Below are 15,207 nucleotides of genomic sequence, written 5' to 3'. Positions count from 1 at the left end.
CTAGAACGTCTTGAGAACGTTTCTTGCGCCCAAAACTACGCAACCATGACGTCACACGAACGTGCCTGTGCTCTAGTCTATTCGACAAATCAGGAAAGTGAAGTTCTGCCCTTCAATGTTTCTACCAGCACTCAACACTTTATCACCAAATGAGCAAAATTATATTGTTTGAATACGTTTGTGCCTCTCTAGGAATGTTTGACGTTTAGATTGCGGCAACAATGCCGAGTGTTGCCTGTAGTAAACTACGACGCAAGGAATATGGAATGATTAGTTGGAAAAGTATTATAGAAGTGGGCGAACAGCAGGAGAAAAACATTTACGCAACGTGCACCGGAGGCGCAGTGCTAAAGAAACAGCGTGGAGCTGATGGGCACCTAGCTAGTCTTGGCTTTTGGGCTAGGTTTCCAAGTCATCCCCAGCATATTCCGGAATTTATTGATTATTGATCGATTATCGATACGCTATTGATTGGCTATCGACAGGCTATCGCAAGGTATTAGCCACGTATTTGGGCTAGGTTAAGCACTACCAAGTCATCCCCAGCATTTTCCGCAATTTATTGATTATTGATTGATTATCGATTCGCTATTGATTGGCTGACTAATTGAGCTTAAGTAGTCCCAATCATGCTTAGCTAGACTTATCCAGGTTTGTGTGTGTGTATGTGTGTGTGTGTGTGTGTGTGTGTGTGTGTGTGTGTGTGTGTGTGTGTGTGTGAAAACTTTTTATTTACCAAAGTCCTGAGGCTCGACTATTTCAAGCCGAGGCGGGCCGCACCCACGATGGCACCGTTAGGCCCAGCCCTTCAGCGACATCGTGGGCCCTCTGGACAGCCCGTAGCTGATCTTGAAAAGATGAACTCTGTAGCATCTTCTTCCAATGGAGCCATTCTTCTTCAGGGTTGGTGAGAGTCGCAGGGAATCCAGCGAGCATGTGTCTGATCCCAATGATGCCATTACACACATGACAATCTTCTTGACCTCTCTTCCTGGATAAATTTTATAAGGTGGTAAGGCGTGGGATAAGTTCTTGTTTGTAATAGTCTCATTGAAACTGCCTGAGCCCTGTTCAGCTTTGAATGTGGCAATGGAAATTGTCTGCGTCCTAGATAGTAGTGTTTAGTAATCTCGTTATATGTTAATAAATGATCTCTAAATTCCCCGGCCTGGTGGTGGACGGCTCGGTTGTGACTGTCACGGCTAGCAAGTCGTCGTGCCAAGTCATGAGTAACCTCATTGAGGTTAGCCCGGGTCTCGTCCACTTCTCCCATGTGCGCAGGAAACCATTGGATTTCAGTTCTCATACTCATAGTGTTTTCAATAAGTTAAGCTGCAACCCCGGCCACGTAGCCTTTATCGAAACCCTTTATAGCAGCTTTGGAATCACTGTAAATAAAAGTTCATTTATTGAACTTGCTCCACCACCATGGAATCCTTGGTAAAGACAGTGATGGCATCTTGCACCTTCGCTTGAATGTTTGCTACTACGGCAGTATATGCTTCTTTCCCTTTCACCCAGGCAGCATCTACGAAAGCCGCCTGTTGATTCTGGTGTTGTATCTCCCGAATGAGTGCTTTAGCTCTCGCCTTTCTCCTTTTCATATTGTGCTCTGGATGCATGTTTCTAGGGAGAGGGTGGTTCTAATCAGATCCCTAATCTCAGCTCGTAACTCCACTTCATCCTCCAGTGGGCGCCTTGACCTATTTAGCTCTGCCGCTATTGCCTGTAGTATATTCCTGCCGGCTCGTGTTTTTGTCAATCTTTCCTGTTGCGCAAGCTGCTGAGCCTCCGCAATTTCCTCTAATGTGTTACGCACCCCTAGACTCATCAAGCTTTCGGTTGCAGTGTTAATCGGTATCCCTAGGGTAGCTTTAATGAGCTTCCTAATCATCGTGTTAAGTTTGTTAAGTTCTACCTGCGTCCATTTGAATAATCCAGCAACATAGGTAAAAGGACGGAGTAAAAGCATGAACTAGCCTCAAAGCACTGTCTTCCCCCAGGCCTCTGTGTCTATTGGTAATTCTCCTTAGTAGCCTAATGACTTCATCGGTTTTATTTGAGATATGCTGTATTGTTCTATAGTTCGCATTATTCGCTTCTATATAAAATCCAAGAACTTTGATTTCTTCGACTAGCCTGATTGTAGTTCCTTCGTGAGTGTTTAAGTTCACTCTGGGCTCATCTGTCGGGATGTAAGCTCTTGGTTTTCGACCTCGTCTACGATTTTTCAAAACCAGAAGTTCCGATTTGACTGCCGAACATTTCAGCCCCATGTCTTTCAGTGCATTCTCTACAATATATACACTTTCCTGTAATCTGGTCTCCGTCTGTCCTACGTTACCTTTGGCACTCCATATGGTTATGTCGTCAGCATATATCACGTAATGTATATCCTCAATTATCTCCAAATTTCTGGCAACCCTAGACATTGCTAAATTAAATAGCATGGGCGAGAGTACTGCTCCTTGCGGGGTGCCCCTATTTCCCAAGTTCTTTGCCTCAGACTTAAGCTCCCCCAACATGAGGTGTGGAGACCTATTTCCGAAAAAGTCCTTAACTATGTTAAAAAATCTCTTGCCTAGCCCCATCGCATACAGAACGTCAAGTATGGCCGTATGATATATGCGGTCAAAGGCTTTTTCCACGTCCAAACCCAAGAGCGCTCTCGTGTGCGCTGGGCTGGCCTGAGCGAGCTGGTGCTTGATCAGGAGCATAACGTCCTAAGTCGACAGCCCAGGGCGGAAGCCGATTAAGTTGTACGGTAAAATGTCCTTTTGTTCAACGTATTTCGTGACTCGATTGAGAATAACGTGTTCCATAGCCTTACCTAGACATGATGTTAGCGAAATAGGACGGAGGTTGTGTAGAGTGAGCTGTTTAGGTGGTTTTGGTATGAGGATAGTGTTGGCTACGCTCCATTCCTCCGGATATACCCATTTTTTCCAGAGTTCATTGAAGTGGTCAGTTAGATAAGTGATATTGATTCATCATCCAGATTCCTAAGGATCTTGTTAGTTATTCCGTCGGATACGCCGCCGATCTACCGTGAAGACTGTGGAGAGCCGTCCTGATTTCGCTCTTCGAAAAGTCGCGGTCCATTTCCTCACTTAACCCAACGGAGTATTCATAGCACTCATCACCATCGTTCGGCCCCTTAAGCGGGAGATATTTGGCAGCCAATCGATTCATGATTTCCTCCTGCGTTCTATCCCGACTTTCTTGATGAACCAACTTAGCTATTGCTGTTCTTTTGTTGACCCTTGTTTCATTTTCGTTAAGCAAGTGCTTGAGGGGATTCCAGTTACCCCCATGTTTAATTCTACCATCCGCTGACTTGGAGATCTCGTCCCATTGCTGCTTTGCGAGTGTCTTCGAGTGCTCCTCAATCTGCTTATTTAGTTGCGCTATCTTCTTCCTAAGCCTTCTGTTGAGTCTTTGCGTTCTCCATCTTTGTGCTATAGATTGTTTGGCCTCAATCAAGTGCGCCAGCCTGCTATCCATAATCTCAACGCTTTCCTCTGTCTTAATTTCTTTAGTGGCCTCTTTGACGTCCTCTCTGAGCTGGTCGAGCCATATCTGAAAGGGCTCGTTCTCGGCCCCTAATGTTCCCATTTCCCTTCTTTTTGCTTTAACAGGTGCAGCGTCGATATAGTTCACAGGGGTATGTGCCATTGCGCTTGGACCCTTTCTGCACTGCGCCAAGATCGGCCCACATTTTCTGTCGACGACGGACGGACTAGCGGCCGGCTTAAACAGCACCGCTGTTAAAAATGCAAGTGCAGGAGTGAAAAAAAAATGTCCGACGATTACAATACTCCGCAATGCAAAATTTGGGTGCAGTCGTATACGCGTTTTCGTTCCGAGATATATTGAGGCAATGAATTTGAGACCGAAATCACCGCACCGACTGGCATTGGGCCAGTGCCGCCAGAGCCTTCGCAGAGAGAGCTGCATTATGGGAAGGATGGCATGATGAGCGGCATCGGAGCCAGCTGTGGAAGACGACGACGAACGTGCAAGCAGTCGCGCAAGCGCGTTCGCGCGGTTACGCTAAGGGTCGGCGGCGCTCAACCCGGGAACGGGAACATATAGAGCTACGCTGTAAAAAATCAGAGCCGCCAGGCGTTGCCGAAAACAAAGCTTACGCAATAAGATAAAATTCTGAGGTGTACGTGCCAAAATCCAGATCTGAATATGAAGCACGCCGCAGTGGTAATTTTGACCACCTGGGGTTCTTTAGCCTGCATCTTAATCAAAGTATACGAGCGTTGTTGAATTTCACCCCCCATCGAATTGAGGCCGCCGCGGTCCGGATCGAACACGTGACCACGAGCTCAGCAGCGCATATACGCCATAGCCACTAAGCTACCGCGACAGGTGAAAGCTTACGTGGTGCTTTCTGTAGGGTGGCATGATCGCTATTCGACTTACCTGTATCGATAGGGGCTGTGCGTGTCATACTGGATGAGGTGCTTCAACCGCTCCACTCTGTTTAAACCGCACCACACCTGTGAAAATGTTAATGAGGAGACCGCGTTTCTTCTATGAGCATGAAATCGTAATATATTTCATCAACGAACGGCCACCTCTTTTGAGGCCTCGTACCATTGCCTGCGCGATGAAGAACAGCTTCTTTCCTGACAGGTGCGTCAGCCCAGGTAGGCGGGTGTCCTCACCGTCGCATTCGTCTTCCAGCAGTTTTTCATATGCCTGCAACGTAAAAGGCACTCAGACTGTCGCCTCAATGTGCTATGCAGGAAACTTCACGACTGTTATTAGTTGCTTCTAGAATGAGGCTGTAGGTGAGTATGCGCTTACGTAAATGTTGAGCGTTTCAGTTACCTTCCATGCATGGTTGGTGAGAGTTATAGAAAATGCTGTGGGAGTGGCAAATGCATCGCTGCCAAACTCGAAAAGGTCATGGCGGAGGTGTGATTTTTTTTGTTCTCACTAATATCGTGCGGTGCAGGTGCGGTTTGCTGGCGAAGCTGGTCCTTCATTCTTAGGTTGTCACCCAGTACAGCGTCGATTAAGGCAAGCCAGGTTACTAGAATGGTGAGCGCTAAAGGTTTCCGAAAAAAAAAAGCCAATCAGCAGCTCTTGACACCGATGAAACACAAGGTCTTCCGGGGCGCAATAGTTGTACCATGTGGTTTGTGGTTCCATGTTTTTTTGTTGTTTGTTATTAGGGAGGGAAGAGAGGCTCCCCCAGATGACCTTGTCTTTCTGTCTTCGATGTCAACGGCTGTTGAGTCGTCTTAACGTCACCTAAGCCACCTATCTCTGATGTAGTATCATCTTCACGTAGAGTAATTTACCTAGCTTTTACTTTGTGTTTATTTGATGACTGTGTATATCATATTTATCACCCAGCATCTGGAGTATAGAATTCCAGGCGATCAGCCAGGCTAAGATCTCTAGCATATCATTAAAGCTTCTAAATATTTACTTTTCTTAACTTACTTTCTTTTTAAGTTAAGCCACGCTTCTGGTTCCGGTTTTAGGCTCGCCAGTTTCAATCAGCACATATGGGTGTCTTTGCGGCTTATTTTCGCTTATTTCACATGCTCCTTACATAGCTATACGCTAACTTGGTTTATCTTTATTGTTTAAAAAGAAAAGAAAGAGTGGAGAAGGAAAGGCAAGGAGGTTAACCAGTTTAGCCTTTATTTTGACGCCATTATCGTTGTCCTACGCGCACTAAGAGGCGTCAAATCGCATTATTTACGATCGGAAAGTGGTTAGATGCCCAGATCACAACAACCCCTAAATCGATCCGCACCCGCCAAAGGAGACCTTGTCTTTAGACAGCTGACAAATGCGACAAGGAAAGGGCAGGCGCTCTCACGCAGCACTATGACGTCATTGGTGTTGCCTGTTTGTCTGAATTTGACCTGACAACTATAAACTGGCACGAACGAAGCGCCAAGCTTTCTTTAAACTCACCTTGAAGGCCATACGTAGGCCACCGTTGTCTGCAATGTTTTCTCCGACAGAGTTTGCCCCGTTGAGCTGTATAGAGGAGGAAAAATAGAACATATGTGTATCTCGAATGAACGCTTAGTTTTCGCAAAAGAGAATGAAATTATGTATTCGTTAAATATAAACTGGTTCACGCGCTAGGGATGTTGTTTGTGAGAATATGTGTTAACTTTGACTAGAACTCGGATATCTCTGGCTTTCAATTAATGCAAGAATTTGAAAAAAGTACATTAGCTTGCTGCGTACATTATATATGCGATAGGAAAATAAATTCAGCGGAAATTCACTACCTTTTCCTGCATGGCGTAGTACATGCAGTTAAGTCAGAAACTTAATGCATAGGTAGATAAGGCTAAAGTGGTATATTAAAGGCCGTAAAGGATAATAGAAAATAAAAATCATTTGTGAGTTAAATTCGAAACATTCTTTACTACAATCTGTATGCTATAATGTATACTAATCGGTTAATTTCTCTTTCAGTGTACTAATGACACGAGCTGTTATTGTGTCGTTTACTGATTGTTGAAACTGCTTCTACTCAGAATTTTTTCGCGGTGCTTCAGAGTGTGAAAAAACACAAGTGCGCGTGCTGTTTAAACTAAGTGACAGATTGAAATGCCACATGCAATGAAATGATGGTCGGTTCTAATAGTCAGGTTTGTATTTTGATAGTGATTGAGAGATTCAGCGTTTGTGTTGTCTTTCTCGTTGTTCTTGTGGCCGTTTTTTGTGTGTCTGTCGTTGCCTAAAATGAGTGAGCAAGCCTTTTCCTTGATGTTGATGATAAAGTAACTCCTTAGCGTCGCACCAATAGTACAGGGAGTCGTCTGGATGACTTCTGGGTGCGGGGCTATCGCGTCATGAATCCATAATAATACTGTAGCATTTTTTTCTAGGTGGAAAGTTTCTCGTTAATTATTGCAGTTTGATGAGCGTAGTGATTATGAAATCTAATGTGCATTTGAACAATGCTCGGACTCTCACCGTCATGTTGGTCTCTTTGTCAGTGATGTTTCCGTATTGGTAGACAAAGCACTGCGCCTTATCGTTAAATTTCGTACGAGTTTCATTGGTCCACCATTGCTTCAATGCACCATCCGCATCGAACTGGCTTCCTTCAGAGGCAAGGAGATAAGCACCGGTCAGGAGGTGTACAAGTTACGAAAAGTGTAAACAACGCTAAGAAAGAGTACGGTAGATCTTTAGTATGTGAAGCTACACCTACTGTGGTTTGGAAACATGCATATGAATTACATTTTCTATTGGTTTATAATACGTTGATCTGCTTCTTATAAAGCAGAGAAATGATTTTGTTGACGTTTTCTAGAACAGGACAGAACAAGTTCTCTGCCGAAAGACGTTGGCGTTCAGGTTAGCATTCACAAGCACTGAACTAAATGCAGTGCTAATAATGGGTAACTGGAACATGAATGCGTCTCGGCACAGATTCCTGAGGACCCATTTCTCGAAACTGGTAGACAGCCCCGGCCTTCTGCTAAAGTGACTTTAGTACTTGTTGGGTTCCACTCCGCAGTTGGTACATGTACCCTAAAATGATTGAAAATTTGATTACGAATCAATCAACCTTTACTATTTGACCTGTATTCGACTCGAGAATGCACTATTGCATATTGCCGAATATTCGTTTCACTTCTAATACAATGGAGCATAACAGTTATTAGAGTCTCCGAGGAAACAGAGCAACACAGTTGAAGGCTGTTCAGAACGATTCTGCTGTCAGAGAGCTGCCGTTGTCCGCAGAGTCACCAGTTTCTGAGCGAGCGCATGGGGCAGGTAACTCATGTCCAACAACTCCTAGTCGTTCAACAAGAAATACTTCTTTTTATGCAGCCTATACAAGAATTTCTAGTGCCGCTTTAGACAAACAGTTAATTTACTTGACCACTTTCACCAAGTTTTGTTCGTTGAAAAGAACGGCTGGTGCTGTAGTATCACTTCTTTCCCTCAACGGACAGATTACGTGCACCTGGTTACATGCTGTTCCCGTATTTCATTACTTTTATGATGTCACGGTGTGCCCAATTACCGACATCAGTTGTCTAGTTTTACAAGCTCCTCAGTTGGCTGGAAGTCCCGTTGCGACTGGGGTTGTATGTATGTGTCAAATAATGTTTATAACCCTATTTTTCACCATACGGAGTCATGAAAACATTGTACATCACTTTGTTCAGGAATGAGAAAAAATATATTCGATAATTTGATAATATTGGTGTTTATATTAATATTCGATAATATTGGTATTTAATTAAATGGGGAAAGCTCACTGTTTCGACACCTTTCTTTACCAGTGATAAGCTGACATCGCATTCCGCTTTGTCGAGACAGTAACGTCGGCCAGTTCATATAACGCAGCTGATGTGAGATAATTGAGCTTCATTACGTCCATTTCCACTAAAACAAATCACCAGCTATACCTTGCAGTTTCAGTCACAAATTCAAGAACTGCGTCTCGCAAAATTAAACAAAAATAACATTTCACTGAGCTCTGAATGTCATGACTATCATTTGCGGCGCGAAGTAATTGTTCTGCGTTCGGTGGCAAAAAACTGAGTATGGAATGCGCGGAGCATAATAAGGTCTATAGACTTTATTATGCTCTTATGTTCTACCGCACGAACTCACAATAATGTAAAAACAGAATGAAGAGAAGGGTAGCGAGATTTCGATTAGGCCAATGGCAAGCACCAGTAGCTACAGAGATGCACGTGCTTTAAAAACATAAACAACAACAACGATGTCTATCATAGTGCCAAGGAACTACCTACAGCTCTTCGTACAGTCGTACTTGGAAAGCACGCAGTGCATATTCGTTATCTGATTACGTTACAACTTATTGAAATATATAGCGAAGACGCTATGATTTCGTCACGAAGGTACACCTACGCATTACATATATACACAATTTTTACAGGGAATATAAATGAAGTAAAAAAAAAAAAAAACAAATAACAAGAACGCATGTCGTAAAGAGCAAGAATACAGACATAGAAGACAAACGTGCAATAAAAGCGCTAGATGCAATACAACAAATAAAATTGCAGTATGCACATAACTTAAAAAAAAGAAAGCTTAGAGGGTGATATTGGTGACCTGCATGCCTTGTTTTCAAAATATTCACCTTTGTCGTCGAAGCCATGTGTCATCTCGTGCCCAACCACAGCACCGATTGCGCCGAAGTTAAGTGAACTGTAAGTGTAGAAGCATCAAACTTCCGTTTATATTCAATGGAGGGGTGCACTTAATAGAAATCACTGGAGTCGCATTTCGGTTTACCAGAAACGCATACACTGAAAAATTACCGAAGAAACCCACGTTTGAAATAAGGTTTCAAAACATCAATTGGTATATAAAGCATTAGGCAACTTGTGTTCAGAATTTCCATATGTTGTGCATACTACGTAAGTGACTAATAGCGCTGACAATGAAACCAAGGAAAGCATGAGTTAAATTGTTTCTTTAATAAATTGACCTATAGAAATCACTAAGTTACTGGACATGAAAGTGGACGGAGAAACAACTTGCCACAGGAACGTACGTCTTTACGTCGCTTTATGCCTGCGATGTTCACGCCAATTGAGTTACCGCGGCGCCGTTTTGCCATCTAATTTACTTGGCATTTATGTATGCGTACTAGATCTAATTCTCGAAGCGGTAGACAGGATGTTCTACATCCATCGCAATGGCCGTGAGTAGTGGCGATGGCTAACACTTCCTAGGTTAGCTCTAGTACACATAAATACCCAACAAAGTGGATTATAAAATGGCCGCGCGGTAGCGTGATTAGTAAAAGCATTGACCGCGCGATGCGAAGACGTGGGTTCGGATCCCACCTGCGGCAAGTTATCTTTTCCGTCCACTTTCACTTACGTGTACTTTGTCGTTTCCACATTGCAATAATAATAAAAAAACATACACGCGTAATTTACCCTACACTCTCCTTGGTTTCATTGTCTGTTGGCTTCATAAGACTGTGCCCATGTTGATTCTGACCACGGACAACTTTCCGTGCCAGTGAAGGGAAAGCTACGGGAGCGGAGGTGTTGCTCGTGCGTTGGTGCTCCGAGTAGTCCGGCAGCATCTGACAGTACTTTTGGTTTCTTGGGCTGGGTACTGAATCAGCGTAGCTTACACGTGGGATGGTTTAGCATTTGCGTAAGCGCAGAGAGAAAGGTAGAGGCATAAGTCACTTTTACCACTCAGTGGTCTGATTTGTATTGGATTGTTGTTCTAAATAAGTTGCTTATCTCTTCTCCTCAGCTTAAGCTATCGCGAATGAAAATGTAGAACGTCTTTTCAGAAGCACTTTTGCTTCTACGTTTTATTTGGCTCCGAAGGTTCCCCCCCCCCCCCCCCCCTCGTTCTCTTATTCATTGCCGCAGAAATTTCTGCGCGAAAGTAAACAAACATCGGGCCCCTTAGTTCCCATTCATTAGCCCAATATATATCTCTGACGAGCAACACTAAAGACAGCTTTATAGTTACTGTTATTGCGGCTACTTTTATTGCTATTAGAAAGTAGAAAGAAAGGCAACACAGTATTAGAAGAAGAAACGCCTCAGCCTGTAGTTAATGCTATGAGCAGGAGACCTATCATGGCTGAAGGAATATGCCTTCGCATTGACGAAGACAACGCTCTTAAATCGAAACACAGGCCCCATGCTCAGGCTCCATTTCTTTGCCCCCTGTTGACATTATTGATATTCCTATTATTGCTACTACTAGTACGTTTCATGAAAGAAAACACTTTGGAAACACTGTATTACGTTTAGTCGTCTTCTTCGCAATAGCAAAAAGGCCATCTCGTGGAGCTGAAAACCACTGATTTGGAAATGTCATAAGAAACATATACCAGCAAAAGGGCATCAAATGTTTCGTTTATCTCGACGTCTTTAGAGGCACTGCTGAAATGCTACGCTCGGTAGAACATATACGTCCCTAAATACAATCAACGAAGCGACATCCGACAGACGCGAGGTCATCATGAACTCTGTGTTATTTCCGCGCCAGGATCTCATCATATGTCAGAATCTGCATCCTCGTGAGATTGTCATGCATCGCTTAACTGTAGGATAACGAGCAGGCAGTGCATCCTCAGCAGCATATCTACGCATTCTGTCTGTACATTGTTTACTTAACTGAAGTTGAAAGAACGTTTGGTGACTTTTCCTGTGTGGTTTTCACACTGCATTCGAACAAGTTCAGACAAACTCTCTGAAGCATTGAAGTCGCTTACCGTGGAACACCATGTTGAAAGAAGACACCTTGAAGTATGCCCGAAGGGTACACTACGAAAATGAAGAATGAAGCAAGACATTCTTGTTTTGCTTCTACATACGTTAGCAAAATTAAAGGCGAGCTGCAATAAATTATTGAATGCGTACAAAAACCCAGTTTTATTTATTGTGGAGGCTAGATACATAGCAGCTTCAGCGCAATCTTTTAGATCTGAAATATGACTTGATGCGAAAATAAAGACGTTATATATACTGGAACTCAGGTTAAAAAACAAAACAAAAACTATGGTAATACCACTCGCTGGAAATGACGCAGAATACGGGACGCTGAGTACCAGTAGGGTGACTAGACTAGTACCAGCAGGGTGCTTGGGCATGACTACCGAAGTAGGGCAATGCTCGGTGGCATGCTGAATTTCTCGGATGCTATATTCTGTAATCTGCGTCATATCAAGGTGGCTGCGTCGTCTGTTTGAAGCTATTTATTTGGAGCTATGACGGTGGACCATTAGAGTTACAGACTGGATACCAAGAAAAGGGAAGCGCAGTCGAGGACGGCACAAAACTAGGTGGGGCGATGAAGTTAGGAAATTTGCAGGCGCGAGCTGGATACAGCTAGCGCAAGACAGGGGTAATTGGAGATCACAGGGAGAGGCCTTCGTCCTGCAGTGGGCATAAATATAGGCTGATGATGATGATGACGGCATTCATAGTCTGTACTAATCTAAAAGGAATTTAGCAAAGTGAGATTTAGTTCTATTTGGCTTTCAAATAGAAGTAATCCTGAGGTGTATTCGGAAATAAGAAAATATACTTCTCCTCTTAGGCCTAAAATTACAGGACACCTCATTGTGTCAACGAAGCACCAAAAATTTGTTCAAAGTTTTTTTTTGTTGTTGTTTAGCACGAAATTGAACGCCACGCGGATTGCCTGACACAACATGACGTCAAAGGTGCATCAGGGCTCTGTAAGCGCTCGCAGACAGCTACCGGAAAAAGCAAATGCTGAGCAATTAGTATAAGAAGCATAATGCGCCGAATGAATAGGAAAACAAGATGCATACGCAACGCTGCGCGTGAAAGATCAAGCGCGTGAGAGTCACGCATGACGTCATTAGCGGCAACCTGCATGTAAATTTCGAGAAAACATTTATTTTCTCATAATTTGTGAGTTAGATGAAGCTTCCATGCGCATCCGCGTTGGTCAGCCTAAGCTATCGACAACCACTTTTCATATAACTTCCCCGGTTTGGCAAGATTACAACCTTCCCACAATCCCTTTAATGAAGAGGGGTTGGAAAGGCTAAAAGTAGCAGAGAAGAATTGTGGAATTATAGTCTAGCATCTTAATACATTTTTTTTTCATTTCTCTCTGTTGACATTCGGATGGCTTCTTTCGGGTGACTATACAGGGCAACTCTTTGTTCTTATAGCATTAATAAACGCTTGAGAAGTAATTGCGTTTCCAAGCAAATTCAAGCAAGTTGGTTAGCAGCTGTTGTGTATGTTATCACTGTAATAATTACGAAGCGGTCACGTAAATCAAATAGTTACTTCAAATACACGCGGCTATATAAAGGCGGTTGAAGATTTTTTACTGCAGAAATAATCGGAATAGGACTAGCTGTAATTTTACCTAATATTCTTCGTAGCACACGTTCAGTCAGTTTAAAAAAAAACATCTGTAAGCATCTTACCCATCTCGTTGCTAGACGGACTGTAAAAGGCGTTTACAACCGCCGCGCCTATAATCCAGCTGTAGAGTAAAAATAGAGCATTTAATACACATGCGTACAATAAATAATCATGTTCAAAATATCTAAACTGCAAAGTAGGTTACGAGGGACGTCTTAGTGGAGGGCTATGGATTAGTTTTGACTACCAGTGGTTATTTAACGTGGATATAAGTTTAGGTAGACTAGCGTTTTTGCGCCGCGTCTCCGTCAAAATGCGGCCACTGTAGCCGTGAAACACTCGCAACCTTCTGTGACAATATTCGCCCATGTACAGAAATATTGCTGACTGTCGCAAACTGATATTGACAGAATCTGCGGGAATAATAACTCGCATTGAAAGTTTGAAGCATACTTGTTTATTACATGCCTCTCCAGGTTTGTTTCAGTTTGATAGCGTGTCGCGTTAAGGAAAGAAGGCGACAGGACAGTAGCGCTCGGTCCTGTTGCCTGTCCTTCTGGACGAATTCTGCGCTAAATAAGGATTTTCCTCGACGAAAAAACCAGTTTGCTAAAATTAGAAGTTTGAAACGAATGAATGCTTTCTGCATGTTTTCCAACTGCGATATTCTACAATCTCTCACATTTACAATGGCACCACAGCGTAAGTTATGTTGCCTTTGTTTTAATTAAGGTGTCTTCTTATGAATTTTTTTGCCTGTCATGAAACGCAACACAGCCTTAGTTAGCTTTGTTGCCTTTCATAAATGTTGCTTTGGTGATGTATTAGCTTGAGCAGCATTCACCTTTTCCGGAACATTTGTCATGTGGACTTTACAAATTCTTACTTGGCGTCCTTGTCAAACGGTTGTCTGAGCTTCAACAATGTTCGCATCATGTTGTTTTCATTTATAGCGTAATGCATTTCCAAAAAGGAACTGTTGAGGTATAGTGCTGGTACCTGCAAGAGGACGCTAGTTACTCGGTGACGTCAGTGGCGGCCCGGTGACGTTAGTGTCGCAAGGAATTTTGAGGATACGAATCTTCACTCACAAAATTTGGTGTATACTGACATCAGCGTGGGCGGCTTCAATGGCACTACTGTGTTACAGAAAAGAAGCTGGATAGCGCGTCAGACCTTGACTGCATGACACTGCGCATTATGTGACGTTCAATGTCGGTGTATGCGACAGTGGCACTATTTGTGACTATGTGGCCCTATGTATTTATCAGCCCCCACATGGATAACTTTATATAGATCGTTCTTTCATTTTTTTCTCTAATCTTTTCGACCCCTTGATGACTACCCCACAACATGGTAGCCAATTAACCAGAGGGATCATGTAATTATCTTCCATGTATTTACCTTTTTTTAAACTCTTTTTCATTCGCAAACCTCCTCCCGGGGTTTGTGAACCGACGCCCCGAAATGATGGCGTAACATTTGAGGTATTTAGGAGCCTAGAAGGACCGGCTGTAGAAAACCAGTTGGAAGCTTAAAATGAAGTATGGGCGAACGGGGACATCCCAAAGGGTTGTAAACACGCGATCGTCGTCTTAACTCCCAAGGCTGGGAAAGCAGCGAAAGATGTCAAAGCTCTACGCCCCACGTCACTTAAAATATATGAGCGCATCATCGCAACGCGTATCAACTAGTCGCTGGAGGCGGAGGTACACTGTCATGAGTGACATGTTGGCTTGGGACAATCGACAGAGCTTTAGGAAGGCGTATTACATCGGTTGGCTCAAAATATTTATCTCAGGACGCCTTTAGTGGATTTGCACGAATCGCACCACCAGGTAATACTGCAGTGGACGACAACGACATTGTGAGCATCGCGAAGCAGTCGCTCCTAAGAAGTTAAAGTCGCAGTGTTCGTTATACGTTATCATTACCATCATCATGATCATTATCATCATCACCATTATTAGTGCACGTTACGAGTGCCTGCTGCAGTTGCAGGAAATTAGTTCGGAGCAGGAGCAAATGTCGAAATGAGGCGATTTTTATAGAGCGTAGCTCTAAAAGCGTGGGCGGCGTAACCGAGCGAACGAGCACAACAGCCAAGGATGAAAGAGGAAAACATAGTGCCGCCAACCGCTACGAGATGGCGCAAGAGTACCACGCGTCGTCTGTTCACCTCTATCTTTCTTAGGTCACTGCTTTTCATCGGCTAACAAATGTTGAACGTTATCCCTCGACGCACGACGTGCCTGCATGTATCAGAAGTTTCTCGAATGTTATCGACAGTTCTATCCGTTGGCTGTGGTCACGAAAGCCTTTTTTGTAATCT

At 43.5% G+C, this 15,207-nt stretch overlaps 1 protein-coding gene across 2 annotated transcripts in view; it reads right to left on the bottom strand.

The window, feature by feature from the left end:
* The window catches only part of LOC119432760 (membrane metallo-endopeptidase-like 1), a 35,601-nt gene that overhangs the window by 460 nt on the left and 19,934 nt on the right, over positions 1-15,207 (bottom strand). For both annotated transcript variants that reach the window (XM_049658819.1, XM_037699917.2), the window contains 8 exons: positions 13,762-13,874; positions 12,938-12,996; positions 11,240-11,291; positions 9,125-9,192; positions 6,970-7,100; positions 5,950-6,015; positions 4,609-4,713; positions 4,435-4,511 (listed from right to left, as the gene is read on the bottom strand). In XM_049658819.1, coding sequence (XP_049514776.1) covers positions 4,435-4,511; positions 4,609-4,713; positions 5,950-6,015; positions 6,970-7,100; positions 9,125-9,192; positions 11,240-11,291; positions 12,938-12,996; positions 13,762-13,874 — 671 coding nt within the window. The remainder of the gene's footprint in view (positions 1-4,434; positions 4,512-4,608; positions 4,714-5,949; positions 6,016-6,969; positions 7,101-9,124; positions 9,193-11,239; positions 11,292-12,937; positions 12,997-13,761; positions 13,875-15,207) is intronic.

This window comes from Dermacentor silvarum, chromosome 11, assembly GCF_013339745.2.
Source record: "Dermacentor silvarum isolate Dsil-2018 chromosome 11, BIME_Dsil_1.4, whole genome shotgun sequence".
Lineage (NCBI taxonomy): Eukaryota > Metazoa > Arthropoda > Arachnida > Ixodida > Ixodidae > Dermacentor > Dermacentor silvarum.
The sequence above is the reverse complement of the archived record's forward strand: the minus strand, read 5'-3'. Positions and strand labels throughout refer to the sequence as shown.